The sequence below is a fragment of the Diplodia corticola genome (assembly GCF_001883845.1).
Source record: "Diplodia corticola strain CBS 112549 chromosome Unknown scaffold5, whole genome shotgun sequence".
NCBI classification, from domain to species: Eukaryota; Fungi; Ascomycota; class Dothideomycetes; order Botryosphaeriales; family Botryosphaeriaceae; genus Diplodia; species Diplodia corticola.
The window spans coordinates 635,164-650,144 of record NW_017971484.1 but is presented as its reverse complement, the minus strand read 5'-3'; the positions used below and the strand labels follow the sequence as shown (position 1 = coordinate 650,144).

Genomic DNA, 14,981 nt, shown 5'->3' with positions numbered 1-14,981 from the left:
AGCAATATCAGCCACATCGCCAGTGTTCCCATCCATGCTCTGTCTAGCAGGTCAAAACAGGTGGCCCAGGGATCTGGTACGCCTTTCCGTCGTTGTCGGGCTGGCTAGTGCTGCCGTAGATGTTGATGAGGATGCCGCTAGGGACGAACTTGGTTAGCAAGGTCAATCTCGCTAGCTGAGATCAGGCCAGTACGGGGAGAGACCATAATAAAAACACGTGGGAAGAAAGGTTGCGGGGTGGGAAAGGAGGACAGGGGGCATAAGGGGCAAAAGGGGGGGGCTGCAAGGGTCGATTGAGAGCAGGGACAGCACTCTCTGGGAAATATTGATCAAGAAAAAAAAAACGCTTTGATGAGTGGAGATGAATGGTGCCAATAAACCGCCCAGAAGCTGTGCTAGGAGGTACGTACGGGTCACTGGCACTGTAGCCGCCAGGGAAGGCGACTGTTTGGCTAGTCTTAGAGCCGCCACCGGTAACGTTGATCTGGGCGCACGACATCTTCAATAGCGGCCATGTCAGCATGCGATGATTGTCATAAAAGCAGCCATCTTAAGAGGATCCCAGACTTGTGGAGACGTCCAGCGGGAGTCGGTGCGGACTTACGTAGAATTGGGCCTGGCCTTGGCTATAGGCACTGTGCAGGGCTGCAGTGGGTTGAAAGAGGGATCGCCATCAGTAAACAGATCCGGAATTCTCGATGGAAGAGCGGGACGGGAAGCATCCGCCGCGTAGGGATCACTCACCAATCACCTCGACGCGCATGAGGTATTGGCCAGAGGGGACACATGCTGGCATAGTGAAGGTGGTCCATCCGTTGTTCTCGAGCAGCGTGTCCACGCCCCAGTGGCCATTGCTCAAACCTTCCTCGTAGATCTTGAACCACTCGAGGCCGTTTGGGCCAGCCGTTGCCGCGTTGTCTACTTTGGCACTACAAGGAAAACATGGTCAGTCGAGGCTCAGTTCGCGTGTAAGGGCATCCGCACAGATAAACAATGACAGGTCCCTTGTGGCTTGCAGCTATCGGGTTGTCCGCGTCGTTTGGCCCTTGAGGACCGCCTATGAGGTGCTGGTACTGGGCACCAACTTCTGCGCCGGCGGGGACGCTGATGACAGTAGAGGAGACGGGAGAGGAGAATCCGGAGTTGCAGGCAAAGTTGGAATCCTGCACATTCTGGATAGGATTGTTCGAGGTCGGCGTACGCACACCAGTCATCAAGCCCTGGTCCTGGCCGTTGACAGACACGCGCTGAAAGATTGCGTGTGCATTGGCAACAGCAGCCAGGGCTCCGGGAAGAAAAGTCGACAATTTCATGCTCACCAGAGGGAGGTAATCAACACAACTCACGCTCAACCGGTCACTGTGAGGCACGCAGCTTAGTTATTTATATGGGGCAACTTTCCCACTTGGTATCCGGCCAGAACCCTCCTCTTTACCCGGCGGCATCCCGATTATCATGTATTCGGGACACCTGAGCATACCTTGGAAGGTGCCAAGGTCGAATCAACGCCACCGGTCCTCTGTTTGGACATGTCGGTGGATTTTTGAATGGGCAGTGCTGGGAGCGTATGCCGGGCCCAAATAGGAAAGTGCCCTGCATCGCGATGGCAGCCATGATCCACTCAGGGTGGAGAAGACGAGCTGGGTGGTTTCTTTTGCCGGTATGCAGGAGCTCTCTGACAGGGTCCACACTGATTCTTAATATTAAGCTTAAGAGGCGTGTTAGCTGAAGGTCGAGCCTCGAGCGAATGGGAAGCGCATGATGGCATGCGGGCTGTTTCAGCGCGGGTGGATGACAGGCGCGGGCCGTCCGCTGAATTCGACCGACGGCCCGCCAGCCGAGTCGAAGGAATGGCTGAAGGGTCCAGAAGGGCCAGAAGGGCCAGAAGGTCCAGGAGGTCCAGACCGTAAGGCAAGCGAGATGCCATGCCGACTAGCTGGTATAAAGAATCGATAGGTCCCCCCTGTGGTATACGGCACGGTGCAGCAGGCGTTTGCCCATGACGGTCGCTGCCGCTCTGCCGCTCGGATTTCCTGGCCTCGCCGCCCGCTTGCGGGATCGTCTGCTATCTCGTCGCTGTCGTCATCGTGTTGCCTCAGCGGCTGTCAAGCAAGCTTCGGGGCCTGCGCCAGGGCGTCACTCAAAGGTCACACAGCGATAGCGCAACCGGTTTGGGCACAGTTGGGTCGGCAGGAGGCGTGGTGGTGGTACTAAAGACGGCGTTCAGGCGTCGCACGCGGAGATGAGCAGCCGAACAGCCAATGCGCTTGGGCGCTGGCGCAATTTAGAGGCGCGCTGGGCCTTTGCGCGCATCGCTGCCGCGGGCGCTGTCGGGGTCAGATGGAGGTCTGGCGCTGGGCGACGACGTGCTGGGACTGGGAGCTTGGGATCGTGCAGCGCGGTCGACGATCAGCCGCCGCATTGGGCGACTTAAAGAGCGCGGGCGGCTGTGGAGAGAGGCGCCACGGCCAAATCTACGTCATTGCGTCGGATGCACGGGCGCGCGTCGTGAGCGCCGCGACTGCTGGGGCCGCGGTAGCGCAAGCAGATCGCCATATCAAATTACTGTCATGCCTCCTCCCTGCTGCGCCTCGTCACCTCTCCTGTCGCCGCGGCAAGAGCTCTCTTAAACCGCGAAGCTGCCTGCCGAGTCCTGCCGCCGCCGTCGCGTGTATCTTGCCCCCGCCCAGCATCCGGAAGCTGCGCCCCCAGGTTCTCAGCTGAACTCGCACCACCGACCAGCTCAAGACTCCGGCCGCCCCGACCGCCCGCCCGCAAGACGTCATCGCCGCGCTTCTAGCCCGACCCTGCTGCTGCTGCTGCTGCTGCTATAACCCGCGCCCCGAGTCGCAACTCTAGCTTCGTCGAATCCCACCGCCTGATCCCGCGTCGCGCCCGCCTCAATGGCCTTCAACGCGGTGCCTGTGCCTCAGGCCGGCCATGTGGCCCGCGGCTACGGCCCCTCGGCTGCATCCGACTTTGCGAACCCGCCAGCCCACCCCACAGACCTGTCCCCACCGGGCCAGCACCATGTGGGTCGCTTCAACGAGGACTTCGATGCCAGTGTCCGCGGCTCCTCCATTCTCGACGGCGACACCATCCACCGCTCGTCCTCGCGCGCATCGCAGCGCTCCCTTGGCGGCGCCGTCGTCTCCCGCAGCGGCACCCTCAAGAAGAAGGGCTCCGTGAGCCGCAAGGGCAGCCTCAAGCGCAGCGGCAGTCGGCGCAGCATACGCGCCGGCAGCATCAAGGGCATGCCCATGGGCGATGAGACCACCGATCCGGAAAGCTTCAACAACATCTTCAACACACCTGTGCCGACCTCTGGTACTCCGACCGATATTTTGGTCAACCGCTTCCAAGGTGCGTCCCAATCGCGTGACAGTTTGGGATTGAACTAACCCGCGAGAAGCATGGCGCAAGCTGCTGAAAGATCTCATCACCTACTTCCGCGAGGTCCAGTCATCGTACGAGGCGCGCTCCAAAGCTTTGATGAAGGTCTCCAACGCCATCAACAACACCAATGCGCCTTCGCTTTTCCTGGCCGACGGCGGCATCAACGACGCGAACAGAATCCTGCGTGACTATCACAAGCAGTCCGTCGTTGAATCAAACAAGGCACGCGATATTGAGAGCGACGTTATCACGCAACTGAGCGGACTGAGGGCCGATCTGGGAAGCAAAATCAAAGAGATCAAGTCACTGTCGGGCGATTTCAAGAATTCAGTCGAGAAAGAGAAGGAGGTTACTCGCAAGGCGGTGGCACACCTCGAGGACGCCCTTGCGGCCGTGGACGTTGATCCCTCAGCTGTTGTGGGCAAAGGAGATCCGTTCGTGGTAAGATTGGCGGTGGATCGCCAAATTGAAAGGCAGATCGACGAGGAAAATTACCTCCATAGGGTGAGTACAGGCGCTAGGGATGCCACGAACCTGTTTGCTGACAGTCTTGCGCAAGGCTTACCTCAACCTTGAGGGATCCGGCCGGGAACTCGAGTCTATCGTGGTTGGCGAGATCCAAAAGGCCTACAATGCACTGGCTGGTGTTCTGAAGCGGGATGCGGATGAGGTCTACGACACAGTCGAAAGGCTTCGTGCTGGACCGATTTCAATGCCCAAAGACCGGGAATGGACCCAGTTCGTCGAGCATGACCCGCACTTTGTCAACCCGCGGACACCCCTGCGACGCATCGAGGATATTGAGTATCCCGGTAAACATCATCCGGCGGCAGCCGAGATTAGAGCTGGCATGTTGGAGCGCAAGAGCAAGTATCTGAAAAGCTATACCCCTGGATGGTACGTGCTTCCTACCCTCCCCCTGCTACGTCCCCACTCACTCTTCCCAGGTATGTTCTGTCGCCGACCCACTTGCACGAGTTCAAGTCAGCGGACCGCATCTACACCCAACCGCCCGTCATGTCTCTGTACCTCCCCGACCAGAAACTCGGCACGCACTCTCAACCTGGCTCCTCTTCGCACAAGTTCATTCTTAAAGGTCGTCAAGCTGGTTCCATGCATCGCGGTCATACTTGGGTCTTCCGTGCCGAGTCCTACGATACGATGAAGGCATGGTATGAGGATATCAAGAGTTTGACGGAAAAGAGTGGGGAGGAACGCAACGCATTTGTGAGGAACCATTCCCGGAGCATCAGTGCGGGAAGCGCGCGGTCGGTTAGCAGCGATGGCCTGGACGACAACGAAGCGGACGAGGTTCCATACTCGGCGCAGAACTCGGACGTGGCCATCAAACAGCATCCGGCGGCTCCGCGACCGCAACCAGGTGGGCGATTTCCTTCGGACCTTACGGTCAACCGTGACTTACAAGCTCCACTTTCGCCATCTAGTGGAAGCTCTGAAGCCGATCATCATGACCTGACGACCGCCGCCGGAGGCTTGCGACACGAGCAGCCCGAAACTTCCGCGTATTACGGTTCCCACGAATCGTACCAACCCCAGGAGCAATACTTTGCCCCTGCTCCTGGCCAAGGCCAAGCGAGCTACCAGCATCAATACCCGCCGGCGCAGACTCAGGCCCCGTACGAGGCGCAGCACATCCATCAGCCTCAGCCCCAGCAGGTATACCCCGCCCAAGCATCCCTCAACCCAGCGAACGAGCCTGACCTGAGAAGGCACAACAGTACAACTACATATAGTAACTGGCTCACGCCCGCCGCGGGCGGTGCCGCGGCTGGTGCTCTGGGAGCAGAGGCATACATGAAACCAAAGGAGAACCCAGGTCCAAGCGAAGCCCCCAAGGATACCCAGGAAGAACCCTCGAGTCCCTTGGAACCTGCACCTGGGATGACCGCTGCATCAGCAGTGTCATTCCCAAGCAGCACAAGGACCTCCTCCTACGCAGATACCCTCGACTCCGAAGCGCCAGCAATGGCGACGACCGTAGCGGCCGACAGCGGTCACCCAGCTACGATTTTTGCGAATGCAGCGGCAGCCAACGGAGCCACAAACGGCAACGCTAAACGGCCCTCGGGCGCTGGGCGCAACCACACCGATGTCAGTGTGAGCCAGTTGCACGTGCCTGGTGAATACCCAAGGACCCCGATGTCGCAGTAGCGCACATACACGTACATGGTCCAGCGCATTCTCTCCCTTGACACTGTGTCCCAAGGGCAGAGTCGCGATGGACGTGATTAGGGAATGGGAGATTTCCTTTGTCTTATTTCTTTGTTTTGCTTACGATCCGTTATGAATTCCCCCGAGACCCGCTGCTTTTATCGATTCAAGTTCTCTTTCCTGCTTTGGTTTCCATTGCGCTTCGATTCTTGAGAAGATGAGAAGTTTGCGGAAGGTCGGTAGGATGTAGGGATGAAGGTATGGAGACAAGGAGGACGGGAGGAAGGTTGGTTGGAAGGGTAAAAAAAACAAAACAAAAACGGTATGGGTGAGGGGTGGTCAAAAATTATCACAAAACAAACTCATGAATGTGGAGAGGATGGGAAGGATGGGAAATCGGGCAAAGTGTCGTGTACACAGGGTAGCCCGAGGATGTTGGGCTTGTTGTTTAGCGTAGCGTAGAATTAGCACACTTATGTACCCATGCAAAAGATGGTAAGAAACCATTCTATTCTCATTAAGCGCACGCATGCATGCTTGTCGATGGTTGCCGAGAGCACAGTATGTAATGCAGTTCTCTCGAAAGCCTAGGTAGGCACCTCCGTAAACTCTGCCGTTGCCACCACCATTATCCACGCCCCTCCCCCCTCCCCCATCTCCTAAACCAATCGATCGACCAACAAATTCAACCAACCAACGCCTCAAACCCGCCATCCCTCCTCTCCCTCATCTCCGCCAACACCCCCTCCCTCTCCCTCACCACCCGCCTCGCCTCGTCCCTGTCCGCCGGCAGGTCCTTGTACGCGCGCACCCGCGCCTCCAGCCGCGCCACCGCCGCCCGCACGTCGGCGACCTCGCGCTCCGCCGCCGCCAGCGCGGCCAGCGCCTCGGACGACAGCGGCCCCCCGCCGCCGCCGCCACCGGTGGCCAAGCACCTGGCCGCGGCGCCGGGGGCGTCGAAGGGGTTGGCGTTGGCGGGGCGGGGGATGGAGCGGGTGCGGGCGTGGGTGAGCTTCTTCGTGGGGGAGTGCGCCGGCGAGGGCGGCGGGTAGACGTCGTCGAGCGTGGTGGCTGCGCCGCCGGGGAGGGGCAGCGCGGCGAGGCGGTCGGCGTATTCTTGGAGCTTGGGGAGGAGCGCTTTGGTTTGGCGGGCGTAGTCGGCGGTTTGGCGGGAGAGGGAGGGCGGGGGCGGGGCGAAGGCTGGGAGGGTGGTGATGGTGTGGAGGGTTTGGTTGAGGTTGGCGAGGTCGGTGGTGAGGAGGTCGTGGAGGTGGGAGAGGGTGGCGATGTGGGTGGTGAGGGTGTGGGTGTGGGTGGTGGTGGCTAAGAGTTCGTGGGCGAGTCTGTGAGGTTGATTGATGAGATATGTATGTGTTTATGGCGGGGGGAAGTTGGTGTAGTGGCTCACAGCTCCGGGTCTGCGGATGGCGTGTTGAGGATTGTGGAGAGTTGGGCCAAAGCGTCGAGACTGTGCTTGCCATCGCTTGTGAGGTTTTCCTCGATGAAATGCAGCAGCTGTTTGTCCGCTTCTTCATCCGCTGTCCCTACACCTGCCTTGTCCGATCAGAAGGCGCGTCAGTCTTTAAATCCGGTACGCAACGCTGCTCGACGTTACCATTGCCCTCACCTCACTCATCTCGTGGCGGACCTCCTCTTCTAATGCCACCAGCATTGTCGCCTCTTCATCCGCACGTTCGTTTGCGGCAGCTAGTTCCAGTAGCGCCTTCAGCGTCTCCTCGTTGCGCTCGAACGTCGGCAAGGCGCGGCCCGGGTACAGGGATGATAGCCAGGCTTCGACATGCTGCCAGTCTTGGGCTTGAGCGCGCTGCTGGGCGGCTTTGGAGGGCGAGAACAGAGCGTCGCCGAGAGCGCTGTCGTCCATTTTCTGGCAGTCCTGCGATCAAGGGGCTGGGGCGCGGGCGTCGCGTGGAGCTGTGGCCGTTAGGTAGTTTTGTTTTCGCGCTTGAGAGCTTGGGCAGCTGCAGATCGGCGCGAGGATCCGCTGCCGGCGCATGTGGGGAGCTTCGTTCCGCGACAGTGCGGGACAGCTAGGTTTCCGTTGCCGCTATGACGTCGCCTTGGCGTCGATTGACTGCGTGTGAGCTGTTTGGTGGGGGCACGGGGAGCTCTGCCTCCTCCGCATCCGCACCCGTTACCATTATGGCCTGACCTCCCTATTCCTCTGCAACCCCGCCTGGACTGGCGTCTCATACCCATCACGGCTATCGACAGAAGGCTCTTGGTCTTCGCGCTTATCCTCACAGCCACAATTCCGTGCATCAGGCCCCTCTTCCGCGGCTTCTCCCGCAGCTCGATCCCCCGCAGAGGCATCACGATGGCGTGGGCTTGCTCGGGAACCTCCAACTCGGAGTTGATCAACAACATGGCCGCCAACGGCCTGATCAACTCCGACCGCGTCAAAAAGGCCATGCTAGGCGTAAGTCGTCCCATTTTACTTCGAGCTCCGCCACGGAAATCCAGCTACACCTTCACTATCGCCAACCTTGAGCAAAAATCTAAATTGCGATTCTCTCCCAGGTTAACCGCGCTCATTATTCACCCTCGCGCGCCTACGAGGACTCGCCTCAGCCGATTGGCCATGCGGCCACCATCTCCGCTCCACACATGCACGCGTCTGCCTGCGAATCGCTGCTTGAGTTCCTCAACCCTGGCGCGAAAGTCCTCGATATTGGCAGCGGTTCTGGATACCTCTCACACGTTATGGCGGAGCTGGTGAAGCCCAACGGGACCGTCATCGGTGTGGATCATATTCAGGAGCTGGTGGACCTTGCGAAGAGGAACACGGCCAAGAGCCCAGAAGGCAGGGAGCTAATGGAGAGCGGCGCGGTGAAGTACATTACTGCGGACGGCCGGAAGGGCTGGCCGGAAGGCGCGCCTTACGACGCCATCCATGTCGGGGCTGCGGCGGCGGAACATCATCAAACCCTTGTGGACCAACTGAAGGCGCCTGGAAGGTAAGCGCTGGTGACATGTGGTATCCAGGGTGAACAAGGCAATCCGAAAAACGGTACTGACTTCACCGTGCTAGGCTGTTCGTCCCGGTGGAAGAGGGATACATGCAGCACATCTATGTTGTCGACAAGAAGGAAGACGGCAGCGTGGAGAGGAAGAAGCTGTATGGCGTGCAGTACGTGCCTTTGACAGATGCACCAAAGCACTCGTAACCCAGGCTTCGTTTTGAACCGCAAGGTCACTCCGACTAGTGTCGAAGCAACGGGCGAAGAACAAGACTTGTAAGAACGTTGGGCTGAGGAGCAAGCCCAGAAAAGTTCTAATCTGGTCACTTGAAGCAATTACTTGGAGGAAAGGAAAAGAATCAGAATCCCCTTTGGATGGTAGCAGCCGCCCATAACGATGTCTTAAGCTCCCCCCTCTTTACAGACAGCTGTTTGATCAACGCCGTAGTCAAAAATTGCGGAGACTGTTCTTTCCTACTTTATCGTGCTTCTGTTTCTGATGGTCAGCTGGGAGTGCAAGACTGTGTCCGCGATGAGATGAAACGTGGGTGCATTTGTCCTTTACTTGGTACTGCAGGGAGCAGGTAAGGATGCTGTAAACGAAGCTATCCTTGCAGGCCACGGTCATCAGCGAAGCAGAATCCCGGCCGTGCGTCGTTTCAGGGTGATCCTCTGTGCGCAGTTTCAGGAACAACGGCAGATGTGGGGCAAGCAGCCGTGGCCAGTCAAAGGCCGTCGTCCAATGCGGGTGAACGGTGGGTCCAAGCGCCTCCAACGGCGGCGCGGTGGCGCCCTTGCCGACCTCAACTCTTCAGCGTCATGCTACGTTTCCACCGGCATCGTTCCTGAGCGTGACCAGTACGCCTGACAGCCATCTCGAGACTGTTCTGCGGAGAATACCTTGAGCCCTCTGCAACAGTAGCGTCAAACTGCCCTTGATGGTCTTAGGAATGGGCAATGGGCTCCTCATTGGCGACGCCATTGCCATGCTCACTGAAAGGGTCCCACGGGCAGAGCGCACTGACACAGACAAAGCAGCAGGCTTGTTGAGCCCTGGCAAGTGACACAGCAACCTTTGCATGGCAGATGATGGCGTTGAGATGGAGCATGCCGTGGTTGGTGGTGCTGATGTGCGAGCAGAATGCGGCTCTCCAACGGTGCGCTAGGCGACGAGTGGCAGATTCGATTCTTTCCCTGCTCGGGCAGGCGCGCCGTACGTCACCTCCTCGCTCTTTCCCGTTGTGGCTGCCATTGCTCTCGCTTAGCACTGCGTGCCAATAATCTGTCGCGCTGGACTATCTACCATCTTCTTCCCTTCCACACCCTCTTTTCGACCTTTTGACCCACACCCGTCTTCCTTCATCGTCACTCCTTCAGTTCGCCGGTCTTTCCGAACACCTTTTCCTACTTCTACGTCTTCGGACGCTTTTCCTTTGCCTTTCTCACGCTCCTTGTTGCGGTTTGGTACCACCTGAATCGGCCTCGCTCACTTGGCTTTCGCGTCACTGCCACGTACTCCTCAAGGGACGTGGCTGTGCGAGTGAGCTGAGACTCATTTTCTTCGTGCTGGGCACTGTTTGTAGCACAACATTCCACATTCCGACACCCAAGTCACCTTGGAAACGGCTAGGTATGCCTTTACTCGCCCGAGTGTGCTCGTCTGCATCAAATACCCACCGAAGTGGTCGTCGAGGACGGTTGCGTCTTTCAGATCTTCTACCTCTACTCCTCCTTTCCTTGGCACTCGTCGCTCACTCGTCTCTCATTGTTTTCGGTTCACCCACTGACGCCGCTGGCCGGCGCCTGTAGTCCTTTCACAAACTGAATTGTCACCACCATCACTTGCTTGCCCACTGAGATGAAGACCAGTTTCTTCGTCCAGCTCGCTTTGGCGATCCTGTTCGGCCTGGTTGCCGGACTGCCCCAGTGTAAGCTCAACTTCCTCTTTTATCCAGCAAGGCAGTTACGTTCTGATGCAGATATAAGATGCCCGCAACGCTCTCGAGCCACGTGCCTATGTCACGACTACTAATGTTGTTGTCGTCACTCGTCCGGCCGTCGTCGTCCATATCCACGGTACCAGGACTGCTTGGACCGAGACTTTTGCCCCTCTGACCACCCTCACTGTGACGAGCGAGACTTCTTCGGCCATTGGCTCCCAGGTCACGAGTTCGTCGTCTGGAGTTGCCTCTAGCGAGAGTCCGACGGTCATTTCTCACTTGAGCGCTTCCTCATTCAGCGAGGCCAGTTCTGAGAGCCCCACGTCGACTTCGGACCTCCCTACTACACTTCATGCGCTGTCTTCACGCGCGTACAATGGGCCGGTCTCCTCTCAGACACCGGACCCTTCCCCGAGCTCCTCCGCCAGTGATGGGGATGGCTTTGGTATTGGCTACAATCCATACAACGCGGATAGCAGTTGCAAAGACAGTGGTTCCATTACTGAAGATATCAGCTCTCTCAAAGGCTACGGCATGGTCCGTCTCTACGGTACCGACTGCAATCAACTCGACGCCGCCATGCCGGCCGCTAAAGAGCTCGGCATGAAGCTATTCCTTGGTATCTGGCACTGCGAATCTACTGATACCGCTATGGCTGAGGCCCAGGCCATTGTTGATGCGGTCAATGAAAACCTCAGTGGCGACTGGAGCTTGATTGAAGCTGTTAGTGTTGGCAACGAGGTCATCTCTCGTGGGGAGACAAGCGTTGAATACCTCCTTGCCACTCTCAAAGCAGTCCAGAACAAGCTTCGTCAATATGGTGTCCCGATAGTTACGGTTGATACTCCCGACGTATTCGAAGGTGAGGGCAAGGCGCTTTGCCAGGCATCTGATTACACCGCCATCAATGCCCATCCTTTCTTCGACAAGTCCGGGTCGTGGACGGATCCCAGCCGTGCTGGCGAGTTCACCGAGCTTATGAGGAACCTTCTCAATGACTGCGGTCATGAGCGCACCGTCATCACTGAGTCGGGTTGGCCTCGTTCCTCCGACTTGGGCTCAGACTATTTCATCAACGAGAATCTGCCTGTTCCCAGTCTCGAGAATCACATCGCCGCCATTGATTCCCTGAAGAAGGTGTACGCCGATCATCCGCAGGACCTGATAATCTTCTCCGCGTTCGACGATCTCTGGAAGAAGGACACGGCCCAGACGATGGGTGTTGAGCATTACTGGGGAATCCTTAACTAACTGTGTTCGAAAGTCGGCATATTCTTATGCCAGTCGCGCAGTCGCGCCTTTTTCCTTTCTGTTTTCATCCTTGAAACCTTCTGGTCCCTCACGACCGCAAACGCTGGGCGCTATTTTTCTCTTGCTCACGCAGCCCAGCTGCTTACGGCTTTCATGACGGACTATGGCCGGCGGACGCTCTCCTTTTTTTTCTTTTTTGCGTACATGGCTTCATTCACACGAGTGATTGGTCAGCCACAGTCTGGATTCGGGATGACGGACCTTTGGCCACATTATTCTCGCCTTCGGTGTAGATAGCATCAGTCTATCATCATCCAAGGCATAACGGAGGTAAATATGGCACTTGATTCGTTCGTCCATCCGTGCTTTGGTCATGCCCCCCGTTTCTGTGTGAACTGCGAATGCTGTTTATCATGAGCATGTTGATGGCCTACCTACCCTGCGCCAGGGAACTGACTCATGACCTGCTTCTTCATCGAAAAGTCTAAATTGCTCGCTCGCTTGCTCGACCTTGCCCGCGATAAACTTTTCAACAGCTTATGCGAAGAGATCTTCCCACCCATGTCTCATGCATGACGCTCATCCATCATTGTGGCGCGGCGATCCGATCCCGGTTCATACCGTCTCTGCTATGACTCTTCCGAACGATGGACTTTCGTTCTCGTAATTCGGCGAGATCCGCGAGTAAGAGTAGCTGCCTAAACGGGATAAGGTTGGGGGGAGCCTTTATGCTTTGATGTGTCTGTCGCCACCTTCAAATGATCGGTGCGAGGAACTGTGATAAACTTGGTCTTGGGATGGTGCTGTTTCAAACGATATTGGGGCCAATTCTAGCTAGTTGGCTTAAAATAAGTAGATCGTAGCCGCGTTCATGTGCCACATGTAAATGCTGTACGGTTCAAATGGCGGCAGAGAGACCGGCGTGGACGAAAGTTTCCAGGCTCGGATGGCGGCGGCGATTAGCAGGTACACATACACATGCATGGCATGAAGGATCAATGCGACGATGATGACGATGATGTGGGGGGAGCATCTTCACAAGCTTCCATTCTGCGCAATTCTCTGCTTTGGCCCTGCTTCCGCTTCGTTGGGTTCCTCCTCCCCATTCCTATGGCCTTTAGAGCTTGACAGCAGCAGCAGCTGTACTGATACTCCCCATGCGCGCATCTCCACATGACTATTCCTTCAGGGAAACAGTAGATGGAGGATGATTGCAATATTATACCTCCTCAGACCCTTTGTGTGTATGTACGCTGCCGTTAGCCTTTATTGGCCTTCTCTCTTGTACGTCCCACCACCATTCGAAATACAGTTTCGATAATGGACGCCTCTCCCAGTTCCACATGCATGCCAGGCCTTTTGCCATGCCATCCATCCTTACACCTTAACAACATTACGCCAGCTTCCATGCTTTCAAGCAAGAAAAAAAAAAGACAGATGTGCGGTAAGGAAGGGGGAAAAAAGGCTCCGGTATCCGCACCGTCTATACGCTAGTAGAGAAAACAAAGCGCATACCGAAACACCCCGCGAACAACTGTGAAGGGAAATGCGGGCTGGTGTGAAAACAACAATCGACTACAGAGTAGTAAAGCAAAGACATACGCAGTAAAAGAGTCCAGCCCCGCCAGCAACGTATTCATGGCAGCTCTCAGTGGATATCATGGTAATACAGAGAGAATAGAGTAGGGAAAAAAAGGAGAAAGAAAGTGTTGACGGAAAGGGGAAGTCCCCGTGTGTATGATTAGTCTCCGGCGAAAGAAAGACGCGGGCGGCGGGCCGTCGGAGGTTAGCGGGAAGCCGCGATGGTCGGTGTGATAATGTTCGGGTATCTCTCTTCTTTACTGGCGCATGTGTCGACCGTCTTCGACCGTAAAAAGCATCTAGGCATTCCGTCTTTCTGGCTGTTCCATTCGGATCCGATCCTCTCAGAGATGGCTGTTCACCAACACTTGAGCTTTGACCAAAAGCGCTTCTTGCCACGCACGCTTGCTTCGTCGTCGTCGTGATCAGGCATGCGCTTCTCCTTGGGGGGTAGCGGGGCGGTTTGTGCGGCCGAGGTTCCGGTGCCCATGGCGTGAATGCGACGAGCCTCGATGACGCGGCGTACCAGCACTGCAAAGCTAGAGTTAGAGTCTGACGGTCGTCCTGTCTCCAAGTGCGGAGGGAGGCTTACGGGCAAATGTCTCCTCAATGTTTACCATCTCGCGTGCACTTGTCTCCATGAAGCCGCACTTGTGGTTGCGGGCCCATTCCAGGCCCTGCTGGCTGGTGACCTGGCGGTTACCCTGCAAGTCACACTTGTTGCCGGCGGCAATCTTGACGGGCGGCACGGCGCCGTTGTCCAGGCGCTGGTCCGTCTCCATGTCGATCATCTCCATAAAGTACTCGAGGGCCTCGAGGCTCGGGGCGCTGGTGATGTCATAGACCAGCAGGAAGGCATCGCTGCGCAGGTTGCTGGCGGCCCATAGGCCGCGGTACTCCTCTTGGCCGGCCGTGTCCGTCAGCGCCAGATAGTACGTCTGGCCGTCAATGGTTCGCGTCACGCTGTACGAGTCCTCAATGGTGGGGTCGTAGTCGTTCGTCCATGCGCTGCGGACCAGGCGCAGGGTTATCGAGGATTTACCTGTACCACGCACCACGTATTAGCTGCCATTGAAGGTGCATCCGGCGGGGTCGCGCCTGCTCGTGGGGCGGCACTGCTGCGACTGGCGTCACGGGAGACGTACCGCAGCCGCCGTCACCGCAGACGGTGATTGATATCCTGTTGTCATCCTCCATCGCGGTGGTGGTTGTGGGGTGAAAGCTGGCCTCGAGAGCGCCGATCAGTTCCGGCGCAGGAACAGCGTGGGCGCAGGTTGTGTCGGCTTCGCAGTGGCGCAGGCGTGGCCAATGGGCGGTCGGGGTGGGCAGGGCAGCGAGTGAGAGGCGTGGGTGGCTTTCGAGGGCCGGGGTGAGCCTGCAGGCGGGTGTGGAGAGGCTCGGCGGCGGGTGTCGGTGATGTTGTCGTCGTGTCGCAGCTGGCCGGGGCGGAAGGAGGGGAGGCGAGGGAGGGCGGGGTCTCTGTCTGGCGGCGGAGGGATGGACGGGCGTGGACAGGCGTGGAGCGGCGTGGTGATGTGGGATTTTGACAGTCTTTCAGTCTCTCTCGCGCGGACCCTGGCCAGCACAGGCTGAGCCAGAACGAGCGCGGTGAAATGAAGCGATCGGCCTCCAATATCGACGGGCCGCCAGGGCGTCTGTGCTG

The 14,981-nt window shown here is 57.6% G+C and overlaps 6 protein-coding genes across 6 annotated transcripts; 3 read left to right on the top strand and 3 right to left on the bottom strand.

Annotated features, from left to right (window-relative positions):
- Positions 1-43: 43 nt before the first annotated feature.
- Positions 44-1,313, bottom strand: BKCO1_5000198 (endoglucanase ii; the record flags this gene model as incomplete). Its single annotated transcript, XM_020276787.1, has 5 exons — positions 44-137; positions 411-499; positions 605-645; positions 745-929; positions 985-1,313. 5 exons carry the CDS (start codon positions 1,311-1,313, stop codon positions 44-46), a joined length of 738 nt encoding a protein of 245 aa, XP_020134110.1.
- A 1,590-nt stretch (positions 1,314-2,903) lies between these two features.
- On the top strand, positions 2,904-5,568 carry BKCO1_5000197 (ph domain protein; the record flags this gene model as incomplete). The annotated part of the gene is made up of 4 exons (XM_020276786.1): positions 2,904-3,363; positions 3,413-3,900; positions 3,956-4,293; positions 4,344-5,568. The coding sequence occupies 4 exons, from the start codon at positions 2,904-2,906 to the stop codon at positions 5,566-5,568; spliced, it is 2,511 nt and encodes an 836-aa protein (XP_020134119.1).
- Positions 5,569-6,253: 685 nt separating this feature from the next.
- BKCO1_5000196 (uncharacterized protein) lies at positions 6,254-7,450 on the bottom strand (the record flags this gene model as incomplete). Its single annotated transcript, XM_020276785.1, has 3 exons — positions 6,254-6,911; positions 6,977-7,122; positions 7,196-7,450. 3 exons carry the CDS (start codon positions 7,448-7,450, stop codon positions 6,254-6,256), a joined length of 1,059 nt encoding a protein of 352 aa, XP_020134118.1.
- Positions 7,451-7,903: 453 nt separating this feature from the next.
- BKCO1_5000195 (protein-l-isoaspartate o-methyltransferase) lies at positions 7,904-8,753 on the top strand (the record flags this gene model as incomplete). The annotated part of the gene is made up of 3 exons (XM_020276784.1): positions 7,904-8,005; positions 8,107-8,543; positions 8,618-8,753. The coding sequence occupies 3 exons, from the start codon at positions 7,904-7,906 to the stop codon at positions 8,751-8,753; spliced, it is 675 nt and encodes a 224-aa protein (XP_020134117.1).
- Positions 8,754-10,404: 1,651 nt separating this feature from the next.
- On the top strand, positions 10,405-11,737 carry BKCO1_5000194 (cell wall glucanase; the record flags this gene model as incomplete). The annotated part of the gene is made up of 2 exons (XM_020276783.1): positions 10,405-10,474; positions 10,533-11,737. The coding sequence occupies 2 exons, from the start codon at positions 10,405-10,407 to the stop codon at positions 11,735-11,737; spliced, it is 1,275 nt and encodes a 424-aa protein (XP_020134116.1).
- Positions 11,738-13,676: 1,939 nt separating this feature from the next.
- On the bottom strand, positions 13,677-14,515 carry BKCO1_5000193 (gtpase ras2p; the record flags this gene model as incomplete). The annotated part of the gene is made up of 3 exons (XM_020276782.1): positions 13,677-13,849; positions 13,911-14,360; positions 14,464-14,515. The coding sequence occupies 3 exons, from the start codon at positions 14,513-14,515 to the stop codon at positions 13,677-13,679; spliced, it is 675 nt and encodes a 224-aa protein (XP_020134115.1).
- Positions 14,516-14,981: the final 466 nt, after the last annotated feature.